The sequence below is a fragment of the Lithobates pipiens genome, unplaced genomic scaffold (genome assembly GCF_037356315.1).
Source record: "Lithobates pipiens isolate NorthernLeopardFrog02 unplaced genomic scaffold, aLitPip1_a1.2 Scaffold_18, whole genome shotgun sequence".
Lineage (NCBI taxonomy): Eukaryota > Metazoa > Chordata > Amphibia > Anura > Ranidae > Lithobates > Lithobates pipiens.
In genome coordinates, this window is record NW_027507758.1 from 82,669,532 (window position 1) to 82,690,617 (window position 21,086).

At 45.5% G+C, this 21,086-nt stretch overlaps 1 protein-coding gene across 3 annotated transcripts in view; it reads right to left on the bottom strand.

The window, feature by feature from the left end:
- The window catches only part of LIN9 (lin-9 DREAM MuvB core complex component), an 85,141-nt gene that overhangs the window by 8,194 nt on the left and 55,861 nt on the right, over window positions 1-21,086 (bottom strand). For 2 of the 3 annotated variants that reach the window (XM_077485854.1, XM_077485853.1), the window contains exons 7-13: window positions 16,172-16,329; window positions 14,270-14,403; window positions 11,006-11,125; window positions 10,607-10,708; window positions 10,357-10,437; window positions 966-1,091; window positions 28-291 (exon numbers count right to left, since the gene is read on the bottom strand). In XM_077485854.1, coding sequence (XP_077341980.1) covers window positions 28-291; window positions 966-1,091; window positions 10,357-10,437; window positions 10,607-10,708; window positions 11,006-11,125; window positions 14,270-14,403; window positions 16,172-16,329 — 985 coding nt within the window. The remainder of the gene's footprint in view (window positions 1-27; window positions 292-965; window positions 1,092-10,356; window positions 10,438-10,606; window positions 10,709-11,005; window positions 11,126-14,269; window positions 14,404-16,171; window positions 16,330-21,086) is intronic. The other variant, XM_077485855.1, reaches the window with a different exon arrangement.

The following is a 21,086-nucleotide window of genomic DNA, read 5'->3' on the forward strand; positions in this document are numbered from 1 at the left end:
AGTAATGCAGCGATGTTGAGGTCTTACTTTGATCTGTAGGAGGATAGCGGTGAGTCGGGATATGAGGTCTGTCAGGCTCTCGTTCTGTACACATGACTGACCGTTTGAGGTGTTGGCTTGGCGGACCATCTCCTGGCCTTCTTCCTCACAACGCCGCCTCATGTCTGTTGGCTGGTTTGCAGGCTGAAGGCCCTGATCTGGAGCAAGCTGTGGAAGTTTGAGACGTGAGATTGGGTCTAATAGAAGATCTGTCACTGCCCCCATGCGATCACAAGGGATGTTGTTCATCCCCTGTGAGAGCAATGAAGTGTAAAAAAAAAAAAAAAAAAGTATAATTAAAAAAAACGCGCACATAGGTCCTGCACACATATATAAATGGTGATCACACCACACATGAGGTATCCCCACAAAACGTCAGGGTGAGAGCAATAATTCTAGCACAAGACCTGTAATTCTAAACTGGTAACCTGTAAAGGCCATTAAAGAGTTAGCTATGGATAATTTAATGTATTCCACAGGTGTGCACAATTTTAAAGCTTGATGTGTCGGTATCCATTTACTGTAACATCTTTTAGATTTAACCAAAATATTGGGCATTGTGTTTAAGTGCACTAAAATGCTTACAGTAGATCATTCCTGAAAATTTGCATTTGATAAAAGGATGCGCAAATATTGTGAGACAAAAAAATTTAAAAAATAAAATACAAAAAAAAAAAAAAAACGCAACAGCAACCACTTTACTCCCAAAAATATATATTGTGTTTTGTAGATCATGTATGGCGGTTTTAAGTAATTTTCTAGCAAAAAATAAAAACGTACCTGTACAATATGTGAGACATGTCAGAACTGGTTTGGAGGGCAAGTGGTTAAACAATTGAAATTCTATTTCAGTGAACTTATGTTCAGTTTAGTCCCACTGCTAACAAAATATCTTTATATACCTTCAATTACAAAGATTTCCTTACCTCATGGCAGTACTGCTGAACCTTATAAAGAACCTTATTAAGATCTTTATTGAGTTGTTCCAGTTCCAGAACAAGGGTTGCATATCTCCTCTGAAACTCAATGCCAATAGGAGCAGAATAGGATTTCTGGCGAGAGAAATGTAATTATCAGAAAAATGTATTTCATTGTCACAATATTTCATAACATGTTAAAATGAATCTGTTTTACAAATTTCATGTAATGTTGGGATAGTTTTTTTGGTGAAAAATAAAACCAGTCAGTCATTCAGAGGAGATATACGGGGCAAAATTTCATGATTTCAGCATATTATTGCAGATTGCCCGCTGCTGTTTTTTGGACTTTGAATTAGGCCATTTGAGTGCACTGAAATGCTTTAATATCAGTGTCATCTAGGAGATTCTTTAGTCAAATGGTCAGCCGCAGCCTAGTAAGAAACACTGCAGTCTCCCAAATAAAGGCTATAGTTTGAAAAACATGAATTCAGGAAGGGAGAGGACAACTGTGGGACCATTCACAAAGCGCAGCAAGAAACCTGCTCCACTGCTGGTTTCCCTTACCTAGGATTGAAGAATCGGCTCGGGTGAGGACATTGCTGGATCCCTGGACAGATAAGTGGGGGGGACTGGAGCTCCTCTTTAAAAGAAACTTTGACACTGAGGGCCTTTTTAAGGCACTTTAGCACTAAAAATAGTAATGAAAAGCCTCAGCTGCAAACCCAGTGTGAAAGCTTTCACACTGGGGTGCTGTGCTGGCAGGGCGTCACAAAAAATCCTGCAAGCAGCTTCTTTGCAGCGCTATAGGAGCGGTGCATACACTGCTTCTATAGTGCCCCTGCCCACTGATATCAATGGGCAGTGGCATTGACAAACCGCCGTTGCAACAGTGTTTTGCAGGCAGTTTTAGCCTCTAGCAGCCAAAAAGCGACGTTAAAACGTTGCTAAAAATAGCACCGCTTTACCGGCCTCCCCAAATGGATAGGCAGCTAATAAGCATGGGGGGGTGGGGAATACAAATAGTTGGAAACACACATGCAAAGTCTTTGTAGCCTTAGAGGTTTAAATGACCCAAGAAGCCGATTCTTCAACTTCCTAATTACAAGTCTTTCATTACTAGGGAAAAGACCTCAAGTCTGACACCAAGCTGCAGACATTGCACACTACCCGCCAGTAGGTGCACTGAAAGCAGCCCTGGAGTCAGCAAAATTTAGCTGGGGGCACCTAGTACAGTGGGATTATATCCCCCCTTCTCTAACATGTCTAGAATGAGACCTATTGCAACCGCATGGTGGCGAGACAATATATAGACTTAAGGTACAGGCAAGGCCTCAGGTACCCACAAATCCCAGACAGCTGGTAGCAGGTGAGGGTTCAATAGCAAACAGGAGCAGCAGTGAACAGGTGCTTCTTCAATGCTGCCTGGTTTGTAGCACGTAACGGTCCATCCTATGCCATGAAGTAGCACGTAGTGTTGGGCACGGCCAGCTCACTCACTGGTTCATTTAGAGACAGAACAAGCGGTGAGGCAATGCCTGCAGCTCAGGTCTGCATCTGGAAAGCACTCTGCAGTTAACACATACAAGAACAGAGTCTGCAAAGTGCTCCACATTGAACCAAGAGTGTGAAAGTCACTTCCTGTCTATCCCTGCAACATCCGGGGGGGGGGGGGGGGGGGGGGGGGGGGAGGGGGAACTGAAGGAAAAAAAGCCAACAAGGTGGTTAGTCTAACACAGCAGAGCTGTAGAAAAGATGTCCATCCTCCTAAGACACTTACAGATTATTATTTTTTTTGCTTGCCATTGTCAAATCCTTCAATAGCAGCAGTATAATCCAAAAGTTTAAGACTTTTGAACCCATGTCCTTCAATGGACAAAAAACGCTGAAGTCCTGCTTTTACTTTCTCACAGAAATTAGTAGATCACAGACTCACTCCCTTTGCTTGGTAGGAACAGAAGCTGCACACCTCAGTGGAGATCTAAGGTCAAATATCTGTCTCAGGGGGGGGCGTGGCCTGGACATGGCGGAGTAGAGACGTGCATTGCTTGAGCTCCCGGCCGTCTCCCACCTTACCTGTAGACGTTTGCCAGATTACCGCATTATGCCATCCTCGAAAAAGCGGGCCGCGCAAAGGAAAAGCATATCTGCTAAACCGGCTCTTCCTACACCGCAATCCGGTGATATCGAGCGGCTTTTCCATCTCTCTCAGCTCCGCTCTCCGGGCCCTGTCATGGCGGCGCCACGTGACCACGGAAGCGGAGTCCGCGCTGTCTGCGCCTCTCCGGACCTCGACCCAGATGCCTCCACTTCGGATCCCCTGCTGAGCACCCCCTTGGATTTCCATCGGGAAGTTACCGACACTCCGCAGGTGGCGGTGCCGACGCTGCAATTGGACGAGGAGCTTCGCTTGCTATTGCACTCCCTCCCTACCAAGTCAGACATCACCACGCTTATCGGAGCGGTGGAAGCTGCCCACCGCAAGGAGATAGCTCTCGTCCGAGAGGAGGTGAAGGTCCTCGCCACCAGAGTGACTGGCGGCGAGACATCCTTGGCGGCCCTGGAAGAACGAGTGGCAGCTTTGGAGGACGTTCGGAACGCCCAGGCGGACGCTTTGCTGGTGCAGCAGCTGAGGCTGGAGGAAATTGAAGACCGCAGTCGTAGAAACAACCTGCGACTGCGGGGTCTTCCAGAAGCGACGGGACCGGAGGATCTGGCGGACACGGTAGCGCCGATATTCCGGAGCATTCCTGGGGTGGATCTGCCCCCTCGCCTGGAATTTGATAGGGTTCATAGAGCCCTTGGCCCACGATCGACGGACCCCGACAGGCCACGCGATGTAGTCTGCCGACTGCACCATTACCTGCATAAGGAGGAAGTCCTGCGGAAGGCCTGGGAAGCCCCTGCCGTGGAGTTCGATGGAGTAGACCTGAAAATTTTGCCGGACATATCACGTGCAACGCTGCAGAGGCGAGCCCTGTTAAAACCTCTGCTGGAGCTGGCTCGCCACAGAGGAGCAACATACCGCTGGGGCTACCCCTTATCGGTCACGTTCCGAAAGGACCAATGTTTTTTTACTCTCCGCCACCCTGGCTCCTTGCCGGACCTGTTTGCCTTTCTAGCGGTGCACCCCATTACTCTTCCGGATTGGCTAGCTCCTCTACCCCGCGTTCAGGGTACAGATGCAGGTCCTGGACGTCGGGGAAGCCTGCCGCCCAGACAACAGAGGAACCGTCGGGGGCCCAGAGCACCCTCTCCGAGGATCTCCAGGGAACTGTGAGGTAACTTTTCTCTTTGGACTTCACCCCCTCCCCCACTTACCGCGGCTGATGCCGCTGACACTCTGGGCGGCCCGTTTACCCCTGTTCCCCCGGTGACTAGCTGCATATGGACGGCTCTCCCCTGTTTACTGGTCACAACCGTGATGGCTGATGCGGCTCCCCCCCTGCTGCCCTGGGCCACACGCTGTTGCGGTGGTCCACCACCTCTGCCCGAACTGCTGCGCAGCTCCCCCCCCCCCACTGATGTACATGTTTTTGCACGTAACCTAGACCTTCCTACCTCCTGCTCTGAATCTGGGGGTCCCCCGGGGGACCTGGACTCTAATATCTGGACTACGGGGGTCTTCCCCCGCGCTACACGACATCTCACTTGCCCTGGACTGTTGGTGGGTTCCCCTGCTCCCCCCCCCCCCCTGTTGCTCTGCCCTCTGCTACCTGCTCACACCTGTTCCATATGGCCTACAGTGGAGATGTCTACCCGCCCACCTGAGACTCTCGAGTAACCTATTTTTTGTGTGGCGGCTTGAGGATCATGCGGAGCTGTCGTTCCAAGGAGGATTGTGTATACTGTGGGTGGGGGCTCTGGGCCTTGTGGGGGGTGGGTGGGGTGCTGGTGGATCTCCACCTGATGTGACTCTGGGGACACCCCCCTGGAGGTACTTGGGGGACGCTGTTACACCCCTGTCTAATGGTTATGGGGCAGGGGTTTGGTGGGGGAGGAAGTTGTTTGCAGGAGCAGGGGGGGCCTGGGGTTGGGTCTCCTGTGTTGGGACGAGACGGCCGGTGCGTGGCACCCATACCTAGATCCGGATTGGCACGGGTGGGGCCTTGTATCGCCCAGATCGGCTACTTATTGGGGGCCCCCATGTCCTTTTATACTGGGTGTGGAGGCGGGTGGGGGATGCTGGGTAGGTGCCTATTTTATGGGCACCCTGCAGACGGTGCACGGTTTCAGTGCCTAGCTGTAGATACGTGAGGGCTGGGCCGTGTATCGTCTGGGTTCGGTTTCCCTTTGTAGCCAATGTGATTCCTTACCTGTTTTTTGCCCTTGTTATCTGTTCAATGGTTACATACGGGATGTTTGCTATTTTGACATTTTTTGTTTACCTATTTTTCTGTGTATAATTTTACCTGGAGTTATGCAATATGCATTGGTGATGTTACAAGGTGGGTGGCGGGCTTAGGGAGCTGGTTTTTGCGTTCCCTGCCCGGTTCACTCCCCCCCATAGGCTAGCATGTTTTGCTAGAGGGTATGCTGTGCCCTCGAAGCATTGTGTGCACATAACTAATTTAGTCTTTACTGGAGACGTAGGGCGTTAGCCCCGGTTTCCGATCACAGTTCCTCTTATCTGCATTCTTGTCTTTTCTTTCTTTCTTGTCTGTTCCTCCCCCTTCCCCCACTTCCCCTCTGTCTTTCCCTTACCCCCTTCCCGGCTACCTCCGTCCCCCTTACGCCCCCTCCTGTTCCCCTTCCCTAGTTATGGCCTCATCTCGCCTCCGCCTTTTATCGCTTAACGCGAAGGGCCTCAATACACCCGAAAAACGACGTATCCTGCTGGCGGACCTGAAAAGGCTGCACACGGATATTGCCTTTATACAAGAAACGCATTTTAAATCCCGTGCGCTACCATACCTCTGTAATAGGCACTACCCGTTCTCATACCACTCTATCAATCCGACAGCCAAGTCAAAAGGGGTCTCCATACTTCTTTCCCACAAACTCCCGTGGAAATGCCAAGATTCCCTGATAGACACTGCTGGCCGTTATGTTTTCCTGAAAGGTCTCATTGGCACGGTTCAAGTGACTCTGGCATCCATATATGCACCTAATGAACTTCAGGCCACTTTTGTGGAGGGAATTATGGAGAAACTGCAGGGCTTTAGAGCCGGTCAGTTACCGTTGGGTGGGGACTTTAATGTACCCTTGCTGCCCTCTGTAGACACCTCGACTGGTCGTACCTCCTTGCCGGTGAGTCAGCTCAAACAGGTTGCGAAGGCGCTCCATAACTCCCAACTGATTGATGTCTGGAGACTACAGCACTCTAGCGAGCGGGACTATACATTTTACTCTTCTGTACATAGGGTCTACACCCGCATTGACTATTTTATGATCCCTCACTCCCAACTACATGCAGTGGAGCACTCCTCCATCGGTAACAGGACTTGGTCGGACCATGCACCGATCTTTTTGACTTATCTACTGTCCGACACCCCGCCTCTAGCGACCAGATTTTGGCGCCTCAATGAAAGCTTGCTGCAGATCCCGGAGGTCCTGGAAGATGTGACCACGACACTGCGCCACTACCTCCGGGAGAATGCTCTCCCGGATTGTGATCCAGGGGTGCTTTGGGAGGCCCACAAGACTGTGGTTAGAGGGGTTCTTATCAAACATGGGGCACGACTTAAACGAGAACGCACTAAACTTCTTGACCAACTCTTAGAGAAGCTACACATAGCGGAAGCCCGACATAAACATGCCCCTACACACTCCTCTGACACTGATGTACAATTTTTACGGAAACAGGTAACAGACACTCTATATTACAGGGCTAAAGCGGCCATGCAATCCTGTCGTAAAATGGCCTACGAATCGGGTGACAAATGTGGGAAGCTGCTGGCGCGGTTGATAAGGGAACGTAAACTCTTGACATATATCCCTCACGTTATTGCGCCAGGGGTGTGGAGGGTTACTTTGCCTCGGGATATCACTCAGGAATTCCGCGGTTTTTATTCCGATCTATATAATCTCCAGGCTGATCCGCAATCGCAGTCGGACATGGTGGATTATATTGTAGCATCCCATATGCCCTCTATTTCCCCAGAAGCCAGAGCAGAGTTGGAGTCCCCGATAACCTTGGTTGAGATTCATAAGGCTATGGGGTCCATGAAGCCTGGGAAGGCCCCGGGCCCGGACGGCTATACCCTGCAGTACTATAGAACGTTATTAGATCTGCTGGGTCCGCCCATGCTCGCGCTATTTAATGCAATAGGCTCGGGCGGGTGCTTTCCTAGAGACTTCTTGAGTGCCCATATTTCGGTGATACCCAAGGAAGGGAAGGATCCTGCGTCCTGTGGTAGTTACAGGCCGATATCCCTTCTAAACATTGATTTAAAAATTTATACTAAGATCCTGGCCACTAGAATAGCTGCCCATCTCCAACACTTAATCCACCTGGATCAGGTCGGCTTTATCCCCTCTAGGGAAGCCCGTGATAGCACCACGAAAGTGTTAAACCTGCTCCACGTGGCGACAACCACGAGAACCCCTTGTGTTCTGCTGAACACAGACGCCGAAAAGGCCTTTGACCGTGTGAATTGGTCATTCATGTTCGCAGTACTCCGACATGTGGGGCTGGGGGAACGAATGCTCAACAGGATAGCTGGAGTGTACTCTACGCCCACGGCCCAAGTTAAAATTAATGGGTCGCTTTCGACCCCTTTTACGATAACCAATGGGACGCGGCAGGGATGCCCCTTATCCCCTCTTTTGTTTGCGTTATCCCTGGAACCCTTTCTAGCCATGGTCAGACTTAACCCCGATATACAAGGGGTGCGAGTGGGTCGGTCACAGCATAAGATTTCAGCTTATGCTGATGACATGCTTTTTACGCTGACCAACCCAGGGATATCGTTACCAAATTTACTACGGGAATTTGAGCGATATGGGAGGTTGTCCAACATGAAAATAAATTTCACCAAGTCGGAAGCTATGGGTCTCATGTTGTCACCCCGATTGCTGCCTGCTCTACAATCCTCTTTCCAATTTAAATGGACGTCCACCGCCCTGACTTATCTCGGGACTAACATCCCCTCGGACCTATCGGACCTCTACGAACAAAATTTCCCCCCTCTCCTTGCTAGGGTGAGGCTGCTTCTGGACTCATGGCGAAAAGGGATCCATTCATGGTTCGGTAGGTGCAATCTGCTGAAAATGTGCATTTTGCCCAAATTTTTGTATCTCTTTCAGGCGCTACCGATTAGGATCCCGCCCACGTACTTTAAACAGGTCCAGACCTTGTTCACCCGCTTCGTCTGGGCACAGAAGCGGCCTCGGATACCTCGATCCCAACTCTCCCTGCCGAAATCTTATGGGGGGTTGGCACTCCCTGACGTTAAACAATACTACTCTGCCGTACACTTGGGTAGGATTCTGGACTGGGGTCGTAATCTCGCTACTAAACTATGGGCGCAAATTGAACAACAACAGTGCCCCTTTCCATTGAAGACAGCTCTCTGGTGCCACGAGGCGCTACCGCGAGCGGTGAAATCCCACCCCCTCATAGGCACCACGATCTCTCAAGGCGCGAAGGTGGCGCTGCAACATTCTCTGACGACCACGGCGTCCCCGCTGACTCCGATCTTAGGTAACCCCTGTTTTACTCCTGGGCTATCTCGGGCACATTTTCGACCGTTATGGGACTCCGGTCTTTCTATGGCCTCTCACTTTGTCCTGCGGGATGACTAGACTTCCATCCCGGATCTTGTGGACCCCTTAGGTCCGTATGGTCTGGACTTTTGGAACGCCAGTCGCCTGCATCACTTTCTCCATTCTCTCCCGAACCCCCTAGACTATACCAGACCACTTACTACTTTTGAAGAATACTGTTCTGACACTGAACCGATCTCCCGAATCCTTTCTAAAATGTACATTCTACTCAATACACCTACACAACCACCACATATCGCGGGTATTACTAAATGGGAAACGGACCTAGGCCGCACTTTTACGCAACTACAAATTAACAACATACTGCGGTTCGCTCTGCGGTCCTCGATCTGTACCAAAATACAAGAGACGAACTACAAAATTCTGGTCCGATGGTACCTGACGCCTAGTCGCCTTCACCTTATCTACCCTGACGCATCCGAGTACTGCTGGCGCTGTCGCGAAGGGAGGGGCACAATTTTTCATGTTTTTTGGTCCTGCCCTAAGCTTTCGGAGTTCTGGGCCGCGGTCCGGACCATATCTCAAATTTACCGACTGGCGGATCCCTAATGACCCAGCCTTTTTCTTACTGCATGTTTCGGACATACCCCCTAGGACATACGCACGATCGATACTACGTCACTTAACGAATGCGGCCAAGTCCTGTATCCCCTTGCTCTGGAAACAGCAGACGCCGCCTTCAGCGGCGATGTGGGTAAGGAAGGTGGAGGATATAAATAAACTGGAAGACCTGGTGCTTACAGCCCAGGATCGGCAGGAGACATATCGAAAGACTTGGTCTCTCTGGAACGTGTTTGTATACTCAGATGAGGGTAAAGCTTTACTTGGCCGTTAATTTACTTGCCACTGGGGCCTGACATACCGTGTAGGTGAAGCCGATCCCGCCCTGCCCCCCCCCCCCTTATCCTTCACCTCTTCCCCTTAACTCTTCCTTCCCCACCCGCCCCTCCCTTCCTTTTTTCTCTTCTCTCTGTTATTCTTTCACTTTCTTCTCAATCTTCACTCTCTCTTTTGGCCGCGACTCCGACCATGCTCACAATGACCTTATGCCAAAGCGCTAGGTTAGGCTTCGGCATGATTGCTTCCTATGAAGAGGCGGGGGCATCTTTGCCGTCCTGGCCTGGAGGGTTTGGCCTCCGAGGCCAGTGGGTAGGACATGTTTTGCTGATAATCTATATGTTCCCATGCCAATACCTATACAGCATGTTTGTGAGGCTGCGACCTCTTTCGTCTCTCCTGTTTTACTTACTGTTGTTTGTTTTGGGGCTTTCCCAATGTCTGTTTTCATTGTTCAAAATACTAATAAAATTATATTTGCAAAAAAAAATATCTGTCTCAGGGCCACAGCCTACTTACTGCCCAAAATACCAGTCTCTATACTGCTGAATCACTGCCGAGGATAGGAGGTGTAGTCAGCGCAAAGTCACTGCTGGGATGGGGAAGTAGGGTGAACCGAGCTCCAATGAGAACTTGAATTAAAAAGTCAGTGCTGTCAACTTTTGAGGATAAAATGCACCACAGTGTCCGCAGCTACAGAGATTGCCAAGAACATATTTTAAAGTTCATTTGCTTCTTGCTAATATTTATAAATGTGTACAACCTGGACTCAAGTTCACTATGGGTGGGGGTATGCAGTGTTTGAAACTGACCATGCAAAATAATCAAGACTCACCAGTTTTTCTGCTTCTGTGTTCATGTCTTTTAGTTGTCGGATGTGCTCTTTCTTGATCATAAGAATCTTTGATAACCTCGTCTAAACAAACAAAAACCATGAATGTTAAAAATAGAGATCAAAAATAGTTCAAATAGAAAAAAAATAAAACATTTTTGTACGACGCCAAAATTAACATTGAAAAGGTTACAACTGCAAACCAAGAATGTTATATTGCAAATACTCCAGTATGAAGTTCTAATTTACTTACCACCTGAACAAGAAATTCCACTGGAAACCCCCCTATTGTGTTATTTTCTATGCTGGACGATTTGCTTTTCCAGGGAGATTGTGCCAACAGGGTATCACTTTCCTAAAATTTGGTATAAAACAAACATCACAAAACAAAGAACATGCTGCCATATGGTAAATCGAAACAGATAGACGCACAGTGGAAGCAAATTGAGAGCAGAAATTTTAACTGCAAAAACATTTCCCAGTGTAACAACCCTCCCATCCCTACTTGCGTAGCTAGTATTAATATTTTATGAATACAGCGCTGCATAGCAGCTTAGCCTTAATGCTACAATTATCTATTATTTAACTTTCCTCATTGTCCTTATTTCTACAAAATTTATGGAAAAAAAATAAAAAAATAAAAAAAACTTACCATAATGGGTGACTGGACAGGTGGAGGGTATTGTAACCGTGGTGGAGTCATGAACATTCTGGAAGGCCGCTGTTTTTGTCCAAAGGAAGCGATGGGCATTGTTTCATGTGGCTCATTGCTCTGCAAGATGTGCATAAGTTACAAACTTTCAAATAAAAGCGTTAGTGATCACCTTTTCATAAAGCAAACACCCTACCTACACCCTCCCTTCCCACCCACTGTGTCCCTACTGCACTAACTTCCGTGGGCGACGCAGTTTCACAGTCTATGCAGCCTGGCGCAGCAGTCCTGCGGTTCAAAAACTGAACTGTTCTCTTCTTTCCCTATGGGCGCCATGATGGGACAGAGCATTCCTGAGTGGTCAGATCGGGCATCACCCACAGATGCAAATGCAGTGGGGTGTTGGGTTGAGAGGGGGTTCTGTTCACCTTTTCATTTTTGCTGAAAAGGTGAACTTACAGTTTAAAACCTCCAAACATTATTTTTAAACAGACGTTAAAGTGATTATAAAGTCTTTTTTTCTATAAAAACAAACAAACATGTCATACTTACCTGCTCTATGTAGCAGCCCAGATCCCCTTCTCTTGTGCCTCTTCTGTTCTCCAGGCCCCACTCTCCTGTTGAGTGCCCCAACAGCAAGCATCTTGCTATGGAGATGGAGCTGTCGTTTTGGCCCTGTCCCCTCTCTGTTGATGGGCCAACTGACTAATTGACAGCAGCGGGAGCAAATTGTGCTGCTGCTGTGTCTCAGCCAATGAGGAAGAGTCCCGGATTGCTGAGACACTTGGACATCGCTGGACACAGCGAGGGCTTAGGTAAGCATTAGGGGCAGCTGCTGCACACAGAAGGATTTTTACCTTAATGTATAGAATGCAAGATAAAAAAATCTTATGACTTTACAATAACTTTAATACGCTTGCTGCTCCAGCACCTGTTACTGTGTGATTAGTATATAACCCATTAGATGCATGCTTAATGTTACTGGGCAGGCAAATTCTTACGATTGATGACCATTAAGCCTTTGGTACACATGTACCAGGAAAGGAGAGAATATTTTCTTTACTTTGACAATGTACAACAGATATCAAACTGGCATGATGGAAAATGTTGTTCTGACAAAACTACATCTGATTTTTGCTTGTAGTCATCTTACTACCTCTTACATAGTCCTCCAGATCCAGATGTTTGGCAGCTTCCCACTGGAGGACTTCATGTGGGGCTGCCCCATCTCCAACATATTTAAGTAGTCCAGGCTGGTAATATTAACTCGTACCCCTTGACAATAGGAGAGACTGCAATAAATGCATCTTTCGCCTTAAACTATTTGATATCTCAGGTATCCCTCAATACAGGTCTGCTTTAAAAAGCAGATGTCCCTGGCATCAAGGATAAAAAGTAATCAAATAGCTTAGGCTTCCATTAATATTTTAGCTGGTAATGACCAGATGGGAAAGCAGTTTAAGAACAATGCTTTGTATGTGATTCAAACCGTATGAGAATCTCCGGGTTTAGATCAGTTATGTACATTTAGATCTTCCTACAGTATGACCAAGTTAGGTAATGCTTTGTCTCACAAAGCCAGGACTAGAAACAGTGAGCAGATTTGAGTGAGCCTTTATTATTTTCTGGTGGTTGAGCAGAGTATGTAAACTTAAAGCGGATATTTTATTGGGGAATTGTTTGTAAAAATTTGGTTTACTTAGCAATCACATGCAGCTGAAGAAAAATGTGACAGTGTCTCTTCACTGGACTCCCAAAGAAAAATATCCCATTCTTCACAATCACGCCTTATTCATGTCATCAGTTTATGGCAGCACCTATATTTGTGAGCAACTATTTTTAACCACTTGCTGACCGCCACATGCCGATGTACGTCCCTACTTTGGGGAGCTAGCTGCCATAACCCTGGTATCCCTGTGTTCGGTCAGCTACAAGTTAAAAGTGGTCTGTGCGCCAGATTCACTGCGAGATCACTTTTATCAAAGGTGGAAGAGGGCCCCCGCGTCTGTTCTCCTGTCAGGTATGGAGACGAGCGAGGGGAAGATTGCCCCCACCTGTCACCATAGCAGGGAAGAAGCCATGTCAAAACGTCACTTCCAACCATACTTCTTAAAGGCACTTTTTTTGAGCATTTAAGTCCAAATATGAGATCTGAGGTCTTTTTGACCCCATATCTCATATTTAAGAGGTCCTGTCATGCTTTTTTTCTATTACAGGGGATGTTTACATTCCCTGTACTACGAATAAAAGCGTCACAATAAATTTTTTTTTAAAACATTGTAAAAACATGCCCTGTCCCGCCGAGCTCGTGTGCAGAAGCGAACACATACGTGAGTAGCGCCCGCATATGAAAACGGTGTTCAAACCTGTAACGCAAAACATGCAACCGGTAGAATTTTTTTAAATGTCGCCTATGGAGATTTTTAAGGATAAAAGGTGGGTCGCCATTCCACGAGCAGGCGCAATTTTGAAGCGTGACATGTAGGGTATCAATTTACTCGGAGTAATATATCTTTCACAATATAAAAAAAAAATAATTGGGCTAACTTTACTGTTGTCTTATTTTAATTCAAAAAAGTGTCTTCTTGCAAGACCGCTGCGCAAATACAGTGTGACAAAGTATTGCAACAACCATTATTTTATTCTCTAGGGTGTTAGAAAAAAAAAAATGTATGTTTGGGGGTTTCAAGTAATTTTGTAGCAAAAAAAAAAAAAGTTTTTAACTTGTAAACACCGAATCTGAAAAAGAGGCACAGTCCTTAAGTGGTTAAGGATGCAGCACATGAAAGGCAAAATCAGAACCAAAATATCTAATGAGCCCCTTGAGAATTCATTGAGAATTTCTACATCCATGGAACCAGATATTGATGAGTTATTTTATCAAAAACTGTCAAATATGGGTCTATTTTTATGTTGTTCTTTTACTTTTAGAAAAAAAAAAAAAAAAGTTAGATGATAGGTACATTATCTAGAACAGTGATTGTTAACTAGTGATCTGCCAGATGTTTTCTGTTTATCATTGTCAGCGTGTTTTATGTGTGGCCCAAGATGGTCAAAAGGTTGGACACCCTGCTTTAAAGTCAAGTAGGTTCAGAGACCAGGATAGCTCTTGAGAAGATTTCATCTCCTGTCGCTGACAGACAGCTATGCCAGTGTTTAGCAGAATGAATCAACTTAAAGTTTACATTTTAGAAGAATAGTTTCTTTAGGAACTCTACAAGGTAAACTGTAAATGACACAGCTGTGCGCACAAAGCAAACTTACCAGGACTTCATAGTCTGGGATCGTATGTGTACCAAGTCCATTTCTATCAAATGTGACCCTGTAAGTGGAATTTTGGGTGTCTACAGCATCGATCTGACCAGTGAACAGGCCATCGTGTATTCCTCGTAACCGAGCTGTGGGAAGATGGAAAACAAACCAGCTTTGAGCTAGACACACCATACTTGTTTAGAACATGAAATGTTTAATGGAAAAGGTACTCTTCTGAACAAGCACCAACATCCCTTTCACTGGCCTTTGCCAGAGTGAAGTCTAATAAACACCACATTATTGTTAAAGCCCTGCTCCAGACTAGGCCCCCACCCAATTGCCCCTCTTTACACAGTGTATTTTTTTTTTTTCAAACACTTAAGATATCTACAGGGTGGTCGTATGACCTACCAGGTTGTCTTCCTCTTTACCGCCTGTCCAGGGCAGTCCTCTGCTGATGAATAGAGCAATGCTGACGTGATGACATCAGTTCCACTCTCCATTTCAATAAACAATAAATGAAGGCACAGTGGTGATGGCCCCCTTAGGGGCAGGGCCATGACACCAATTTATTCATAGTAAGATTGGGTGCATATTAATATTCTTCAGTGCTATCAGCCTAGAAAATTCTGACTGAAGATGTGTCATGCCAAGACACTAATGAGCAGCCTAACCACTCCCTTTATTCACTGCAACACATACCAATACTCTTTGACTTGAGACTGTAATATTCACATCAGTAAATTGTCTATATCAGTGTTTCCAGAGCTTAACCATTACCTTGTCTGAGTTTCAGCTATATTGTTCTAAAACAATTAGCACAAGTCTAACCTAGCTACACTGCCAATCATTAGTATATATATATATATATATATATATATACACATACATATATACACACACACACACACACACACACACACAGCCAAATGACACCTGTCTTTACATGCATATGAACTCCCCGCCAGTTCCCTGCATCCAATTTGCATGACAGGAGAGTGACTGACTCTCTATGGAGCCAGTTCGCACAGCTCCGGGGTGGCAGCAGTCCGCACAGGAAAAAGGTCCTGTACTTCTTTGGCTCCCTTTCAGGTGTAAATTCAGGGAAAAATTTGGACCGGATTTTGCAGCGGAATCTGTGAACAGGGACACACCGGACCCCCTGCTGTGACCCGTGGCCACATCAGCGTGGCCACAGCCTTCGTCCGTAGGGTTTAATATTGAGTTGGCCCACCCTTTGCAACCATAACAGAATCAACTCTACTGGGAAGGCTGTTCACAAGGTTTAGGAGTGTGTCTATGGGAATGTTTGACCATTCTTCCAGAAGCGCATTTGTGAGGTCAGGCACTGATGTTGGGTGAGAAGGCCTGGTTCGCAGTCTCCACTCTAATTCATCCCAAAGGTGTTCTATCAGATTGATGTCAGCACTCTATGGAGGCCAGTTAAGTTCCTCCCCCCCCCAAACTCACTCATCCAAGTTTTATGGACCTTGCTTTTTACATGGTGCACAGTCGAGTTGGAACAGGAAGGGGCCATCACGAAACTGTTCCCACAAAGTTGTGACCATGACATTGTCCAAAATGTCCTGGTATGCCGACACATTAAGAGTTCCCTTCACTGGAACTAAGGGGCCAAGCCCAAGCCCTGAGAAACAACCCCACACCATAATCCCCCTTTCAACCAAAAGATTTGGAGGGGGTGGCCAAATACTTTTGGCAATATACTGTGGATGAGCGAGTTTGGGGTGGAGGAACCTAGCCTGCACAGAGTCCTGACCTCAACCCGATAGCTAGAAAAAATTATGACATGTTCAAGACTTACTTTACCAACTGTATATACATACACATATACACACACACACGCTCCTTGATTCACTAGGAAGATTCCTCTGTAAACATTTAAACACACGTTACCTGTAACTTTAGTTCCGATGACCAGAGAGAGGGGGATTTCATCCGGCAGATCCTTGAACTGGGAAACGTCTGCCACTTTCCTCTGCTGTAAGAGCCGTATTTTCTGTCGTTTCTGTTCCAGAGCCGATCGCTCTTCTTCAAAGAATGCAGCAGAACATCTACAACATCAACAATACAAATGTAATACATAGAAAAAGCACATCTGCAAAGCTTTCTGTAAACTGGCTGATATTTCATGGATTTGGACAAAGATTCGTTTATGAACATTCCCAAGAACATTCAGGGCTGAGAGCTCTGTTTCAGACCAGGAAGACTTACTATTCTGTTAAAACTACTGCAATCGTTTTAAGAAAACAAAATTTTTAACCTGCTAAATAATTTCTGTAACCAGTGTTAAAAATCTGCATTACTTTGAGTGCATTTTAAAAAATGCCAGTCATCATTTGTTGTACAGCAGATTTAAAGGTTATCTAAACCCAAAAACAAAAATGTAACATATTGCAGCTTACCAATCCTTAAATGCGGTGCCTGCATTATTTTTCTTTTAGTCCCTTTTCACCTGGTGATCTGGCCATTAACACTTCCTGTCTCAGAGTGGCTCCACTCCATGGAGGAACAATGGAGCCATCCATGGACAGCAGCACTGTCAACCTGGAGAGGGTAGTGTTAGCTAGCAAGCTATGATTAAGATCGGATGGTGTGAAACGCGTTAGAAAGTGTGCCATTTTCCCTCAATTATTGTACTGTGGAGTGTCGATTTGGAATATGATAGAATAAAAGGTGATTTTAACCACTTTCAGACCGGACCATTTTACTGGCTTAAGACCAGACCACTTTTTTCGATTCGGCACTGCGTCTCTTTAACTGACAATTGCGCGACGTGGCTCCCAAACAAAATTGGCGTCCTTTTTTACCCACAAATGGAGCTTTCTTTTGGTGGTATTTGATCAACCCTGCGGTTTTTATTTTTTGCACTATAAACAAAAATAGAGCGACAATTTTGAAAAAAAAACAAAACACATTTTTTGCTATAATAAATATCCCCCAAAAATACATAAAAAAAATTATTTTTTCCCCCTGGTTAGGCCGATACGTATTCTTATACATATTTTTGGTAAAATAAATTTCAGTAAGCGATTATTGGTTTGAGTGAAATTTATAGCGGTTACAAAATAGGGGATAGTTTTATGGCATTTTTATAAATTTTTTTTTTACTAGTAATGGCGGCGATCAGAGATTTTTATTGTGACTGCGACATTATGACGGACACATCGGACATTTTTGGGACCATTGTCATTTATACAGCAAGCAGTGCTATACAAATGCACCGATTCCTGTGTAAATGACACTGGCAGTGAAGGGGTTAACCAGGGGGTGGTAGTGTAGGGGTTAAGGTGTCCTAGGGGCATGTTACTAACTGTGGGGGGCTGGGCTGTGTTAGTAAACACTGATCTCTGCTCCAATCACAGGGAGCAGAGATCAGGGTCACTTGTTGCTAGGCAGAACAGGGAGATGCTGTTTACATTGGCATATCCCCATTCGTCGATCGCGGGGCTCACGGGGGTCCCGACCGACACGCCCACCGGCGCGCACGCGATGGCAGGGCGGCAATTACAAATGGACGTACCTGTACACCAATTTACCCTGCCCGTGCCATTTTCCTGACGTACATCGTCGTGCGCTGGTCGGGAACTGGTTAATGGATGTGAGGCAGACCAGATCTCTTCCTCATCATAGTGTTAGAAGCATTTGCAAATCTAGACAGACTTGACTAATAAATTTAAGCTGAACTCAAGCGAACACACTTTTTATATAGTTACAACAAGTTTTCATCCCTTTGGTATAAAGTTTTTGCATAAATAAATGAAAGCGGACTATTGTAAGCAACGCTGTCAGTGTTTAAGCAGAACTATAGTTAATAAATTTACCTAATCTCCAGCAGTTAGAGTCCCTCGCCAGCATCTTGCCCCTGGGTGTCAGTCTTCTGGTATCTTGACTGGCCAGCAAGACCGGCATGTGCAAGAGTCAGTCATCCCAGCACACTGAGACAAGGCTGGTGCTTTCTAACGCAGAAGGGACACTGCATGTATTTTCTGCAATATTAGCCTGCCTGCTCACAGTCTATTATGAGAAGACCTCCGTTCCACTTTAAACGGAACTGAGGATCCATTTTATTCTTTTTTTTTTCCCCCGTCAACAGACCAAGCTGTCCAGCACTATTGCTGGACAGCTTGGTCTGTTGGGGGAAAAAAAAATAATAATAAAATGGAGGAGAGAGACTTACTGGCAGGATCACTAAATAATATATGGGAAAACGATCCAAATAAAAACCCCAAAATGAATGCAGCCACCACAGTCACAAAGCATTATGGGCTTTCTAAAGGGAAAATATAGCAGAAGCAGTCTGCCTTCAGACGCTCTCTCAAACCTTTGTATGACGCTAGCTGGCAGTGGAATGCGATACAGATGTGTGTACATTTTAGATAAAGATCTGTTTACTCATCTCCAAAATGTACTGCTAAACATGGCCATAGATGGGTAGAATTTCTAACAAAAACGCCCAGGAAAAGAAGGTTCTAAGAAAGTTTGTTAATTTTTCTAATTATTGGGTCAAATTGATGTTCATTTTCAACCACAGCGAGGATTAAATTTGAAAGAGCAGGATTTTGAACACATTTCTAACAGTGTATGTGGTCCATTCATTCCAATATCATGTTAAAAAGCAAACAAACAATCTTTCGGACAAATGAATGTTTCTGATGAATATGCCTTACACGAGCGGAATTTCGGTTGGAAAAAACTTGCATGGTTTTTCCGACGGAATTCCGCTCAAGCTCGGCTTGCATACACACGGTCACACAAAAGTTCTCTGAACTTTCGACCGGCAAGAACGCGGTGATGTACAACACTAAGACAAGCCGAGAAAATTAAGTTCAATGCTTCGAGCGTGCGTCAAATTGTTTCCGAGCATGCGTGTTTTTTTGCGCATCGGAATTGCATACAGATGAACGGAATTTCCAATAGGAACTTTTTCAGATGGCAAAATAAAGAACCCGCTCTCAATCTTTTGCTGGCGGAAATTTCACCAGCAAAAGTCCGATTGAGCATACACACGGTCAGAATTTCAGACAAAAAGCTCACACCGGACTTTTTCTGGCGTAATTTCTGATCATGTGTATGCGGCATAAGACGTTTCGCTTGAAATTCTATCCATCTATGGCCAGCTTAATCACAGCAGCAATGCAGGCAAATCCCACAATTCAGCTGGCAACAGGTACAATGAGACTCCAGACAGAGGCAACCAAAATACTGCAAGGCCTGGTTCCCACCTATGCAGGTTGCAGTTTGCATATTCCAGGTAGATTTTGCCTTTTTCAATACACATTTTTAATTCATTAAAGTCTATGGAACCAAAAACCACCAAAATGTCCTGGGCCCTTTCCATAAAGTGCACAGGTGTAAATGTGACCCACAGGAAACCATGTTAAATGGACTATAGTGTGTTTCTGCAAAACTGAAGATGCACTAAAAAAAATGCATAGGTGTGAACCAGGCCTGAGGGATCAAAAAAAATTTCAGGAAAGATAAATTAACTTAGTATCTACAGCCTTGATGAAAGAAGAGAAAGGAGGACCATAAAACATTTTCAAAAAAGTCAAAAAAACATTTTTCACATTTTGGATGAAGGGGGTCAGGTATTTACTGCTCTCCAAAGCGGGACTCAATCCAGAAAACAGAAAATAAATAAATCTGGACTTGCCCTACTCAAAGAAAAGCACAAAATTTCCTGTGTGTTGCTGTTGAAGAGGATTGCTTACTTTATGTCTAGTAAAACAGAGCCGGAAGAATGGAAAAACCTCTCAAAGTGTTACTACACCCAGGACCCCGCATTCACTAGATCTGATCTCCCACAGTACATGGAAATGAAATCATTTTAGGAAATAAAAACTGCTAAATACCTTTTCTCATCAGCAATATATAGCAGTCTTGTGACTTTTTTATCAGTGCCTGGTTAAAGTCTCTAGGAGGAGTTTTCACACTGCACAGACTGTCCTATCAGGATACAGGACCCCCGACACTCTGGACTGTGCAGATTGGCCCTGTGCTCATCACATTCACTCTCCCAAGAAAAAAACAAAACCAAAAAAACCCTCTCTAGCAATACACACTAAACTCAGCATGTGCAGCCTGAGTCCATAGACTCAGTCTTATCCAGACCCAGACCCATTTTGGAGTCAGTGGAAGAGGAGGAGGATCTGTGCATACAGGATCAAACAGCCTTTTTACACAATGCGGAGGAATAAGTATAACAAGCATGCTTTACTACATGGGAGTTTACATGTTCTCCCTGTGCCTGAGTGGGTTTCTTCTGGGTACTCTGGTTTCCTCCAAAGACAAGCTTGTAGGTTAATTGGCTCCTGTCTAAATTGGCCCTAGTATGTGTATGTATGAATCCGAGTGAGGGACCTTAGAGTGTAAGCTCCTTGAGGGCAGGGACTGAAGTGAATGTACAATATATATGTAAAGTTCTGCGTAAATTGACGGCGCTATATAAGTACCTGAAATAAATACACAGACCGATTTTACTGTTGTGGGTTTAGTAACACTAACTGAACCCCAGATCCATTCACCACTGTACCCAAAATTAAAAAAGCAAACGTTTGGGTCAACGTTTGGGTTGGAAATACAATTTAAGGACTTTTACAGACCAAAGTCTGTTAAGCTGTTTTTTTTCTGCAGATATAAAAAATGTATTTATGTACCGTTTTTACACCATACATGTGTGGTAGGGTGCAGAAAATGCAGGCCAACAGGTATGGTGCGACAAGGGTATAAATAAGGTTCAGTAGGGCAGTATTTTGAGTATGACGCTGGGATTAAAGCAACACTAAACATCCTTATTCTCCAAATATAA